The following is a 13831-nucleotide window of genomic DNA, read 5'->3' as shown; positions in this document are numbered from 1 at the left end:
GCACTCACGTGCTTTCAATTTCATGTCAGAGGAAAGCCAGCGGCAGAGGCATCAGTCCTCGGAGCCAGTGAAGGTAGGTGGGTAGCTGCAATGAAAGGGGTCTGAACTTTGCATTCATGAAGGGAGGTGGGTGGGTAGCTGTAATGAAGGGGGCCTCAACTCCATTTATGAATGGAGGATCCCCGTACCCTTCTTCTGTAAAGGGGGTCACTCTACCTCCGTTAACTTTGGGGGGTGGGTGCAGTGGGGAGAAGGGGGCTGACCATACATTCAGCCAACGATGTTGGGGGTGGGAGGGAGCAATGGCAGTCCATGACTCCTTTATGAGGGGCAGGGGCTACAAATGGTAGCAGGTTTAAGGTCAGGTTGCCGGTGATCCAATCCAGGCAACGGCAATATGACAACTGTGGTTATGCTGTCCCACTCTTATTTAAAGCTAAGACGGGCAATGTCATGCCATACCATATAAGTGATGCTGGAACACAAATGAAGCACCAATTCACATCACTCTCTGCTCTGATAGGTGCCATTGACTTACTGAAGGAAGTGAGTTTACCTCCAGCATACAAATCGGGCTGATCCACCTTGTTTTTCTTGATCGACGTGCCCTGAGGAGCAATATCCACCAGAAGTGGAACCAAGAGGCAGGTGCAGCCCACATGGAAGCTCATGGACGCGAGCAGCAGCAGTCACCAAGGCACATTAGACGCCCGAGAAGGTAGCAGTCTGCAGGCCCCAAATGACATACCCGCAGATGTCGGAGCGCCACTGTCAGAGGCGGATGTCCAGAGAGGCAGCATGCAGCAACAATACACACAACTCTTTCTGGTGCGTACTGTAGGGCCCCACCTGATCTATCCAGGCAGCAGAAGTGCATCTACAGCATGCCGATGGCCTGCTCGATGGTAGCTAGTATTAAGCCATGGCAGGCGTTGTATCTCTCCTCTGCATCGCTGGTGGGATTTCTCACCGGCGCCGGGAGCCATGTCTGCAAAGGGTAGCCCTTGTCCACAAGAATCCACCCCTGGATCTGAGCTGGTGCAGTGAAGCGCAGTGGCATCTGCGAATGGTGCAGGATGAATGAATATGGCAGCTGCCTGGAAAGCGGGCACATACTTGCATGAAGCGCTTCCTGTAATCACATACTAGCTGCACACTGAGGGATGTTATGACCAAGGCGGGAGTAATGCACTATCAATTCAGTCCCATTACGCCACAGGTCATAGCATATTAACATTTTCCCACCTACCGGAAATGAGCCAAATTGAACACCTTATTAACCCCCAGAATCCCTGAAGTCCACCATATGCTGGGTCTCATCACACTTCACTGCTGGCTGGTCTGCTCCAACAGCAAACATTTAATCATGAATGAGGATGTATGCAGGGTTGGCTGCCATTTAAATGTGGCGTCAACACCTGACACCATTCGCAGCATGGTACAGCCCACCCCCTCCAGGTCATGGTGGGGGGGGGTGGGGAGCAGCCTTACCCAGACATGCCAAATGAGCCATCGCACGAGATTGCAGCAGCTCCAAGCTGTGTGGCCTGCTTGGGCGGGCCAATGGCGGGCTCATAAAATCCAGCCCTTTAGAACTGTACCTTTAAGTCTATATTGCCTCTCCCTTTACCTTCTGCCAGAATGCATCTCCTCACACTTCTCTATTAAATTCCATCTGCCACTACCCATTCTGCTAACCTATGTCCTGTTGCAGTCATTTGGTATCACCCTCACTGTTTGCCACACTTCCAGGTTTGCTATCATAGTGTAAAAATGTCAAAATTTGCAAATGTCAATATCCAAGTCATTTATATAGATTAAAAATAGCAATGGTCCTGGCACTGAACCTTGGGAACAGCACTATCTACCATCCTCTAGTCCTAAAAACAACTGCTAACCATGATTCACTGTTGTCCTTAACCCTTTTTTTTATTTTAAAGTTGACTGACCCTTATATTTCACAAGCCTCAACTTTGTTAACCAGCCTTTTATGTGGTACTGGGATTGTTCTCTTTTAGAGATGGTTGAGAGGAGATTTGATAGAGGTGTTAAAAATCATGAAGGGTCTAGACAGAGTAACTCAGCTGTTCCCATTGGTGGAAGGGTTGAGAACCAGAAAACACTTTAAAAGGTAATTGGCAAAAGAACCAACAGGGACATGAGGAAAAGCTTTACGCAGCATGTGGTTAGGGTCTGGAATGTACTGCCTGGGAGCCTGGTGGAGACAGGTGCAATCGTGGCTTTCAAAAGGGAATGGGCTGGGGAGCTGGACTAGCAATTATTTTTCTCCCGATTAAAATACAGTGTGTGCCTTTAAGACTCTTAAAACAGTGCACCTTTAAGGGAGAGAAAGTTCTGCAATTTCTCAGGCACAGTGGACCAGCAACTGCATTGGTTACCCTGGGTGACAGGTGAGAGGGAAGTCGCATGGTGTGGTGTTTTGATTTGACTGAGACTGGCAAAAACCAGTTAGTTTTGAGGCGCGCTACTGAAAAGAAAGCTAGCTACTTTCAGCAAATATTCTATTAGGGAGCTACAGGCAGAGTTAATTGCCTAAAGAAAAGCCTTTTTTTTCAAGAAACGGTTTGTATTGCTGAAGGAACTGTTGATGCCTACTGCAGCCGAAGAGTTGAATGCCTATTAAGAACAGACTACTGCATCAAATCCACGTGAAGACTTCGAGTGGCCTTTGACTGTTTCCACAGTCAAAGTTAGATTAAAATAAGTAGTTATAAGGTCTTTAGGCATAGGTTTATCTTAATAGTGCTTCAGATTTAGTTTTTTAATAAAGTAAATAGTTAATTTGCTGTTGTCTAAAGATACTTGGTTTGGTCTGTTTTATTCCAGGGATTACTAGAGTGTTTGATTTGACTGTTTTCCAGTTGGGTAAAAAACTTTAAATACTATGATGCGACCTGTGGAGTGACGGGACTGAATTGACAGTGCGTTGCTCCCACCGCGGTCCTAACAATAGACACAACAAGCCAAATGGCCTCATCTACGATTCTACTGTGCATTCCTTCTTCCCATACCACACAAGATATGACAAATCCTTCAACTCCATCAGCCTCCTTCCCAAAAACGCTAAACATTTCATTTCTTCCTCTATCTTTAAAAGCCCACTTAAAACCCACTGTTTCGACTAAGCTTTTGGTTACAGCTCCTAAAGTCTCCCTCAGTTCTCTTTTTGATTTCTACTTATGAAGTGCTTTGAGATATTTTTAAACTTAAAAAGATGCCATACAAATGGAAGTTGTTGCTGTTAGTAGCAGTGCACATTGATGGTAGGAGAGTAAAATCTAGACAATTGCTCGGAGGAGGATAAGTGGAACAGGAGAAAAAAAAAAAAAAAAAAAAAAAAAAAGTCCCCTGGACGCAGATCCAATTTTCATCCTTCCGGACTCCATATCGAATTCAATAATTTTAGATCGTAACCTCTGCCACCATTTTTTTTTCTTTTTCGCGTTTTTTGGTTCCCGCCCCCCCCCCACCCCCCCAACCCAACTGTTTGAATCCCCTTACTTTGTGTTTGGATGGCTGCTATACTGCCATTTACACCTCATCCAGACATCTCTGGTTTCTTGGCTTTGTAGCACGAAACCTTCTGGTATTTAATCTCTCTGCCCTTCACCCTATCATAGACCTTCCCTTTTGTTGTTCTTCACCACCACTCCGCCCCCCCCCCCTCACTTGCTCAAAACCTATTACATTTCAAACCTTTGCCGGTTCTGTTGAAAGGTCAACAATCTGAAATGTTAATTTTTTCTTTCCACAGATGCTGCCCGAGTGTTTACAGTATTTTCTGTTTTTGTTCCAATTTTGAGATTTTGAAGGTATACTGGTTATTGATGGAAACAGGACCCTGGCAAGTACAACATAATATATCAACCCCTTTCTACAGTATATAAAGCAGAGTAACAAGAACTGCAACAAACATATGCATTAACCAACTTGCAAGTGGATGAGCTGACACCAGCCAGTTCTTACTGACTTCTAAGGCTTAACTCTTGCTGCAAGATTAGCCATCACCACATTTTAACTATAACTTTCCAACATTTTGGAATCTTTGAAAAGTTCAATTCTAGCAAGTATTAAATGTGACCATCACTAAAATAGAACATGTGGCACAAATGACTAAATCTTAAAAAGGTGAAAATCAATTGTGTTTAATAGGGAAGAACAATAGCAGCTAGCAGATTAACCAAACCAAATGTTAGGAAAAGAAATTGCAAACAAAAATTGTGTATTAGAACCTTTAAAATATTATTACAGTAATAAACTATTTACTGCAAGTTTTATTATATAAACCACTAAACAAAAAAAATAAGTATTTAGATGAACACTTGAAACGTCATAACATACAAGGGTACGGGCCAAGTGCTGGAAAATGGGATTAGAATAGTTAGGTGCTTGATGGCCAGCACGGACATGATGGGCTGAAGGGCCTGTATAACTGACTCTATGACTATGACAAAACTAGCAATATATATTCTTAAAAGCAGACAATATGCAGTTGCTCTTTTTTCTTTAAACCTGTTATTTGGTGTTTAGTTGATCTTTTAAAATATAAATTAATTTTTAGTTTTCTTGTTTAAAAAAACCTTACACATTCCAGACAGCCCATTACATGGATTGATTGACTTCCCTTTGCCAGCCTGCTAGCATCCTGAAAAAAGTGCAAATTTTAATGCAAAATTTAAAAAACTCAACACCTTAAATTAGATTCTGTGAATCAGCCATTAATACAGGGCGATCTGCAAATGTCTAGATTTCCATATAATTGAGTTCCAAAATTGAAAAGTTAAAGTTTAGATTTCTAACAATTTCTCCCTTTAGCAATAATTCACCAAAGCACAAGCTATTTTCTCAAAAAACAAGTTTATTTATACCTAGGTATCAGGTTTATATGGAACTACACTATGTAAAAAAAAAAGTTATGTACATATAAAAATTCAATATGTCCTTCACTTAGCAGCTCAGATTACTATTTTGCAGACCAAAGAATACATAAAGAGTAACCCAGTATATGACATGTAAAAACAAACAATAAGACAAAATAATTTTTCGCCACAAGGAAAAAGTGTCAGTACAAGGTTGTATTCCAGAACTAAAGTGATTCATCACGTGGATATCTAGCTCGCAAAATATTCAAGGTCTAGAAATATCCAAATATACAAAACACCATAGCACTGTTAATTCTATGTAAAATGAAAAGATCAATGCTTAACACATGCAAAATGAGATTCTAATCAATGTTGCTTCGGTTTTTCTAAGAAATATGCGTAGAAAACTATGTTATATAGCCTTAGAACTGTACTTTGATATTGACTAAATAACTTATTTTTAATATTTTATATAATTGGAATCAAAACTCTGTTTAACCCTTTAAGCTTTGGGAAAACCGGAATGATTGTCTTTTTAATTACTGCAGGAGACAGACACATATGTTGGCCCGAAGACCATCCGTTAATCTTCCTTCAGTCTAATTGAGAAAGATGGAATCAAACATCTGGCAGGTATTTAAAAGAAAACTGTACATGAGTATTGTTAATTTTAAATTTCAACGAAAAGAAAGATGCAGTCTTTTTGCATCTTGGAGACCATGGATTTCAATGAACTACCTAGCAGCCACAGACTTTATGGGCAATTTTAACCGAACCCACCGATTGGGAAACTGACAGGATCAGGTGCAACTCTGGTTTTACACCCTGCCTAATTTTACACTCTATTAAAGTCAATGGAGAATACTGGGCAGCATGTAAAACCAGCATTCCCTTCTGTTACCTGCCCAAGTTAGGTTAAAATTACCCCCATAAGATTGATCATGTCAGTTTAATCAGTGCATAAAAAGACAAAACACATTTGATTAAAAAGGCAGTAGAAGCAATGTAATAAATAAACTTGTACAAAAATGTACAAACTGAAGCAGGAAAAACAGTAATCAAAATAAATTCTTCAATTACAGTGTTCAACCAGGCAAGCCATAGGATTATGAAGTTGGAACTAGGTTAAAGAAAAATAATCCATAGAAGAGTTAGCATTATCCTTCTTTTAAAACTGTGCATTCTTCTAATGAAGTTTCATTTGATATCGTATTATTTCAAATTTCACAATGATTGCAATTGATCAAAACAATCTCTTCCATGGATTTACCCAAAGTGCAGATCCTATATCAAATGAGTTGTTGATCGACTGAAAGTGTGGTATTTTTTTTCAAACATTGCTGGTAGACTCACCAATGAAGGCGATTGCACTCTCTGTGTAAAATACAAAGATGTGTACATTTCAGTAGTATGTCTCAAAATAAAGTAACTGATTGCAACAATTAATTCAAGACTTTTGCTGTCCCAAGGTGCTCCCAGTGAGTATTTCAAACTCCATCATATACATTAGTTAAACTAGAAAAATTACAAATTAAGCTGTAAATACATTTTCTACAGGAAATTCATTTGCTTAAAGCAGGGATTTCAGTGCTGGGAAATGGAATATATTCCCTTCATCTACATCTTGCACCCTCAGCATCAAGCAAAGTTCTGGGTTTATATGCAGAGTAAAACTCCTTTTATTGTGCCTCAACAATGCACCTCAAACTTGGAGCATACATCACTGCACCAATGTGAATTCCTTTAACACAAAACACAAACATACACAGATGAAAAGGCCATTTTAGTTCATTCATCCAGAAAGACCCTTCAGTATTCCCCAGCATCTAACTGCTTCTTCCATGACTCCAGGGTTTTTCCCTCCACTAATTGAAGTTCATTCCATATGATCATGCTGTGAAAATCAATCCTAGATTTCCCATTTATTCATTTGAACCCATGTCATTTTTGTCCCTCAAAATATGGTTCAGTTCATGATGATCTGGATCAAAACCATTGAATTTTTTTCTAGTTCTAAGGGCACCTCAAACTGAAAAGTCCAAATTCCTCTGGGTTTTCCTCATCTCAGTCTTCAGACGCTAGGAACCAATATATAGTGGTTCTTCTCGAATATGTTGTGTCTAAGTGGGTGTGGTATTCAGCTGTCTGACCAGAGCATTGCATAACAAGCATGACTTCAAATGTATTTGACTGTTTTGACCATATAGCTCAGCATTTGTTTTGCTTTGTTGATTGCTACTCTACAGCGATAGAATAAATTTACTAAAACTCCATGATCTCACAACTTCATCTGTAGTTATTTAATTCAATGGACTGTTTCATTTTTGAAGTCCCCTTTACAGTTTTTGGTGAATTATAGCTATTTTTGGCATCTGTATCTTAAGACTTCTTCTAGCTAAGCCCCAACACTGGATAAAATTCATAGCACCCTCCCCCAATTATTTTAGTTACATGTTTTATTACATGGTTTCCCATGATCCGTCCTGGTTTTCAAAAAAAAAAGGGGGCAGAACACTAAAGTAGACTTTGACTTGGGTTTTAACTGCCAAATAGACTGGTTAGACAGTAATAGATCAAGTAAAAGTATCAATTACATTTCACACAAAAGATTATCTAATAAAGGAGCTAGAAAAAAGTTTGCAGCTATTGTATAAAACAATGACAAGTTATATTATGTGTGCGCCAATCTTGTCTTTTTCTCAGCTTCTTTGCAAGCTACCTTGCCTAGGAATCTCCCACAAGACCTCAGACAGACTCAATTTGAATATTTACAATCAACAAATTTTCAAAAAGTGACTGGGGAACCAAAAACATTAAGAAAAATCTGCCCAATTACAAATTTTAACAAGTTCCACCGATTTGTTTGATATGAAATAAGTGAGTTGAATACCAGGCATAGACAAAATAATTAAAACCTATAACAAATCAAGTTAAATTGGGTATGATTTCTGGGAGTTGTTATTTCTGACAAAGAGCTAACGCCTTGCATACGGAAACTTTCAAGACCTATAAATTAAAGCAACTTGTATGGAGCACAATAAGCGAGGATGAATTCCAATCACAAAATAAGAGAAACAAATTGAAAAATGTAAGGAAATCAAAACTTCTTGATCCATGGTGCATACACTAAAGAAAGGGATAATTTAGGAAATTACAAGACCTGTATTAAAAACAAGCATTTAAAATATCTAGAGTTGTACGTATTTTGCTTTTAGCAAGAACAAACCCTTATTAAAAATAACTACAGCTTAAGTTGTATTGTAGATGATGGGCCATCTTAATGTTCAAATATATTCAAGGCAGTTGCATTTAAAAAGAATGATTACAGTTCGATGAACAAGAGAGATTAAAAACTTGACTGCAATAATTATTTCCCCTTGCTCAAATTATCAAAAGATTGACACCTTAAGCGAAAAGGTTAGTACCAGTGATAAAGTTTCCTCTTGCCCAAATTAGTATTCAACCAAAAGTTACAATCTCACACCAAGACAGTTAAGTGCATAGCCATACAATACAAAGGGGGAAAAAAATGATGGTCTTGGTATAGCTTTCAATTCACTTCAAACATCAGCTTTGTAAATATATTATATGTGGGCGCCAAGATAATCACCAATGTTAATGCCAGAGATGGCAAAAGAATTGGTTGAGCTCTGGAGGATAAATGAAGCATTAAAGCTACAGTAAAACTCACTGTCCATAAGGTGGGTACAGGGTTGACTTGGTGAGGGTGGATGCAGAATATTTCGAGGTCTGAGGCCAACAGGTGCACCGTCCAGGGAGTTAGAGCGCTGCACAGTTACAGAGTTTGCTGACATCACTGAGCCATTCAGACCAAGTGTGGATGAAGAACGAGAAATCTAGATATGGGAAGACCACTAAATTATGATAAGCAAATAAAACTGAAAAGAAATACTGAACAAAAATAAATAGGTTTTCAAGGAGAAAGCAAGTGTGGGAAATAAGCACTTTCCCACATTAATTACTACACTTGGTACCTTAAAAATTAAATATAGTAGAAATGGCTAGATGACCACAACATTCATTTGATGGATTATGATAACTTCCATTACTGGGAGCTATGACTGTGGAGCTCGAGTGCAATACAATGGCAACATGCTAGCTGGGGAACCATAAAAGCAAAAGACTGCAGATGCTGGAAATCTGAAATAAAAACTAGTGCTGGAAATACTCAACTGGTCTGGCAGCATCTGTGGAGAGAGAAGTTTGCTCTCCATAGATGTTGCCAGACCAGTTGAGTATTTCCAGCACTTTTTGTTTTTACACCATAAAGCAAAGACAGTTGAAACTGGTTGAAGAAAGAAGTCTAGTGCCAAAAGTTATAGAACAAAAAAAGGATTAAAATGAGATCAAAAAAGTTGAACCCATGAAGAAAAGTCTTCAAGAGGAAAAAAAAATCAAGACAGCTAGAAGATAAGTCTAAAAATGTGGTTCAGATTTCCCTTCCAAATTGCCTAGCTTTAATTTTATTATACTGCTCATTCTTGATTCCCCAAGAGGAAATACTTTTTGTACCCATCATATTGAATCCTTATAACATTTTAAGCACGTTGATCACATCACTACTCAATCTTCTATGCTCATGAGAATACAAGCCAAATTTATGCAACCTGTCCTCAATATAACCCCGAGCCCCCACACAATATCCACTCAGCTTTCCACATTATCTTCAGCATACCAAATTAATTGCTAGAGAAAAATGACACACTAAGCCAACATGCTTCTTGTACAATAGTCTTATTTCATCACCTCAAATAGCTTCTGCTTTATTCCAACTCAAAATACTGTCTGCAAGCGACATGTTTTCACCTAAAATACATTTGTACAGCTAGGAGATGTATCTAGAAGTGGTTGGTACAGAAACTTCCTATGATTTTTTTTCCTTTTACAGAAATTCAAGCAAGAAAAAATATTCACAGGATATCTGCGAGAATATTTTACACATTGCAATAATGCTTTCTTAAAACCTTGTCGACACCGAGTTGTGAAAACCAAGCAGATGTGACCAACATTTTTAATACATTTAATGTTATTTAAAAGCAAGGATTGCAATGGGGGAGGTTTATATGGAAAAAGGTACTTTTTCCACACTTGGCAATGAACTTAATCAAAAGGGTCCCTTATTTAGAGAGCAAAACAAAATTATTGCAAATTGCATATGTATACCATCGTTAAGCTGAAATGTTAGTTTTAATGGGTTTTTAATTTTATTCGTTTCATCTTTAAAATAAAGTTTGGAAGAAAACATGCAGATTGAGGAAAACATGGCAATCTAAAGTGTTCAACATGAAAATAAATCATGTTATTGATTTACTTTCATTTAGATAATTGCCTGTTCATTGCTATGTAGAAGTTAAACAGCTGAGGAAGAACACACCAAGACTTATTTGTATGCACAACACAACCAAAGTATGAAAAAGGGACTATATCTCGGGATATGACCAGAGAATACACCGACAGGTGGGCTTGTACTTACCATTAATGAGGAAGTGCTGGTTAATCGACTACCCAAATAAGTTCCATTGCTTGTTGGGCTCTTTGGATCAGGGGTACTGTGGACCATTAGTGCTCGTTGCAAAACTCTCTTCGGCGTTTTAGTAAATGAGAATGCTCTTGTAACCTGGACAAACAAAATGGTTACCTTTAACGTAACATGTGCTAAAGCTTTTATGTAAGAGACACACAGACGCTAAATGGCATCACTAGGCGCAGAGGTTTGTGGATGGAGTTTGAGATTAGATTGAGAAAGGCTGAAGGCTCAGGCACTAAAGAGGAATGGGTGGGGGGGAAGCAACAGTAAAATAAGGCATAGGAAGCTAGAATTGGAGTACTGAAGGTTGTACATTAGGTTGGAATGGTAGGGTGGAGCAATATCAAGATAAGGACATAGAATTTCAGTTTGGTATGTGGAGACAAAGTGGTCAACAATGTTGGGATGGGATTCTTAAACTTGGAGCTTGTGTGGAATGGAGCTTCGGAGACTGCAAATCACATGCAATAAAAAATGTATGAATAAAGGTTTCAGGTGCAGCTCAGGCAAAGCAGGAGTGGATAACTTGCAGATGCTGTCTTGTCAATATATGAGAACAGGGTTTAAAGGTCAGCTCAAGTTTGAGCAAGGTAGAGGTGTGGCATAGTCCAGTTCAGACAAAACAAGGAAAATGGGTGAAACACAGAGCAAGGGTGTAGGGCTTTTGACATGAGCTGCTTAAGATAGGCTCAGTTGGAAAGCGACAAGGCAGCCTGACAAAAGACATTGTTGAAGGGCAAGCTGAGCCTCAACAGCACTCATCATACAAACTCGCAGAGGATATGTTACTTACATAAACAGTTGTTTAGCCATCCAATCCATTAAAAACAATTTCCATTAAAAAATATTTCCTAGACATTAATATTTATACACTAGTCAAGTGTACTTGAACAACAATTGCAAAGTTTTACAACTCGAGCACATCTCAAAACAAAATTGTCCAACTGCATTGAAACAAGGTTAAAGACAGTGCAGGATTTGACAAGTAAGTTACTGCTTGACAGTCCAAATATGTATTTTTTTAATGTTTGTGCTTGGAATGCTTTGTGCTTGACAGTCAAATCACACCCTCTCTGTACTAACGCTTTGTCTTTCAGCACACCATTAACATACCGTTTTCCTTTGTTCCATGACCTTCTGGTCAGTTATTCTCTGTGACCATGTCCTATCAACACCTTCTCTTTGGTTATCCCTTGCCCCACACCCCACTTTACTTGCTTAATACCTTTTATATTTCTAATATTTATCAGTTCTGATGAAGGGTCACTGACCTGAAACGTTAACTCTGCTTCTTTCTCCACAGATGCTGCCAGACCTGCTGAGTATTTTCAGCATTTCTTGTTTTTATTTCAGATTTCCAGCATCTGCAGTATTTTGCTTTTATACAAATATGTATTCTATTCATTTCACAAGTATATGATACCAACTCCAAAGCTTTATTTGAATCAACCATGTATTTGTACACACTGGCAGCATTTTTACTGCATTTCAAAACTACAGTATAAGGAATGTTATGTGCAACTCTCTATGGAACTATCAGCGCAAGCTTTAGGTGATGCCATGTGTTAATAAGCATAGATTCTGAATGGCTATAAATATATCACAAGGCAGTAATTTTATTTGAAGGTCTTGGATCATAATCTGCACAATTGAAGCAGTCAATTGAAGTCTTTGGTTGTGCCTATAATTCAGTAACAGCTATGTAGTGATTATGTGGATGCTAAACTTGATTGATAAAACAGATTAAGCAATAAAACATGCCATGTGATAAAAATTCTTCAAAAAAAGTTTCTAAAGTTTTCCAAAAGCTCTCTTCCAAACACACATATGGTAGCATGTGCATGTATTAATTTAAAAAAAACCTGAAGTACACAGTATACACGGAGACAAAAATAAGAGCAGAGTACTTTAGATGCTGGTACATTCAGTAGGTCTGGCAGCATCTGTGTAGAGAATCCAAGTTAAAATTTCAGGTCTGTGAACCTTCATCAGAACTGGCAAAAGTTAGAAATTTACCAGTCTTTGAGCAAGTGAAAGTGGGGGGGGTGGGAGGGAGGAGAGGGGTGGGAGAAGAAGAACAAGGAAGGAAGAGCTGTGATGAGACGGTGGGTGGGGGGGGAAAAGATAAAAATGACAGATGTCACAGAACAGAATGCAAATGGTATGTTAAATAGTTGTAGCGCTTTGTCTTTCGCGAGTCCAGAGTGTGTTAATGGCAGAATAATGAACAGCTCTGTATGGAAGCAAAAACATGAATAAAGTTTAAGACTAGATATTTAAAAAATATATATAAAAATATAAAAAAACTCAAGATTGCGTTCAATAATGTCAGACCATGAGCCCCGTTATTTTCTTCTTGTTTTGAAATGGAACATGGAGGCCAAGAAGATGAAGTGAATGGAAAAGAGCTAAGCAGGTAGGACCGAAAGACAAAAATCAGTGAAAAGCAAATTTAAGACAAATCTACAAAATACTTCAGTTATAACAAAAAAAAAGTGTCGCAACAGAATACAGTTACAACCATTAACAATTTGGATGTAGACCATCTTGGTGCTTAAAGCCAATATGTTCATCTATCATTTCAGATACCGATTGACTGGTTGTGTAGTTACAGTATTTGCTTTTTTAAAAAAAATCTGCATTGGACTAAATTAATATCAACTGAAAGTGACCCAGTTGAGATCACTAATTTAGCACAACACCTATCCTTATAAGCAAAAGGTTTTAATTTAACCATTTCAGCTTTCAATATCATTTGTTTATTTTTGCCCAGAATTAAACAATTATACAAACCAATGACTTACCTTCTTTGAGGTTTTTTTAAATGCTCTTGATGCTCTACTTAACGTGCTATCCATGTCTTTTGTGTTGACTTCTAGAGATTCTGGGTCGGTATTAAAAATAATATTTTCCTAGAAGAGAAAAAAATCATTAGTTTTAAGTAAGCCCATAAGCAAGTGTCGGTCATAATGTGTGATTGTTATAAATGGGCCAGTGATGTGCAAAATAAGTTTTGTGGGACAGCTGAAGAAAGGAAGAGTGCAGAGGAAGAAAAGATAGCATTATCATTGTCAAACAAGGTTTGACATTTTAGTGCAGTGATAAGATTGCTTAATGTTTCATTCTCATCAGCAAGACAGTGTATGTGTGCCCATGAAATGGAACCCCTCTTTCCCACACCACTCCTTTAGCCACCTGTTGACCTCCTAACATTTGTCCCTATGCAAATTTGTACAGGTCTCAGGTAATAAATCAGTCAGGAGCTAAATTAAAAAGTAGAACCTAACACCAGATACTCCCTTAGCCCAAACACCTCCCCAATCTTTCCCATTTTGTTGGTTCCAATGTAGAGGGCAACAACTGGATCTTTTCCAAACTTGAAGCTATCACAAATAACTGG

The 13831-nt window shown here is 38.4% G+C and overlaps 1 protein-coding gene across 5 annotated transcripts in view; it reads right to left on the bottom strand.

Annotated features, from left to right (window-relative positions):
• The window catches only part of ect2 (epithelial cell transforming 2), an 82038-nt gene that overhangs the window by 6635 nt on the left and 61572 nt on the right, over nucleotides 1-13831 (bottom strand). Inside the window, exons 21-24 of one of the 5 annotated variants that reach the window (XR_010975977.1) lie at nucleotides 13236-13343; nucleotides 10378-10521; nucleotides 8575-8740; nucleotides 6154-6257 (exon numbers count right to left, since the gene is read on the bottom strand). Coding sequence is in view for 4 of the 5 variants with exons in the window: in XM_068042228.1 (XP_067898329.1) it covers nucleotides 6214-6257; nucleotides 8575-8740; nucleotides 10378-10521; nucleotides 13236-13343 (462 nt within the window). In the remaining variant the exon portion in view is untranslated. Of the gene's footprint in view, nucleotides 1-4207; nucleotides 6258-8574; nucleotides 8741-10377; nucleotides 10522-13235; nucleotides 13344-13831 lie in introns of those variants that run through there. The other 4 variants (XM_068042228.1, XM_068042231.1, XM_068042230.1 and 1 more) reach the window with 4 other exon arrangements.

This window comes from Heterodontus francisci, chromosome 11 (assembly GCF_036365525.1).
Source record: "Heterodontus francisci isolate sHetFra1 chromosome 11, sHetFra1.hap1, whole genome shotgun sequence".
Taxonomy (NCBI): domain Eukaryota; kingdom Metazoa; phylum Chordata; class Chondrichthyes; order Heterodontiformes; family Heterodontidae; genus Heterodontus; species Heterodontus francisci.
Note: the sequence above shows the minus strand (reverse complement) of the source record. Positions and strands in the feature narration are given on the sequence as shown.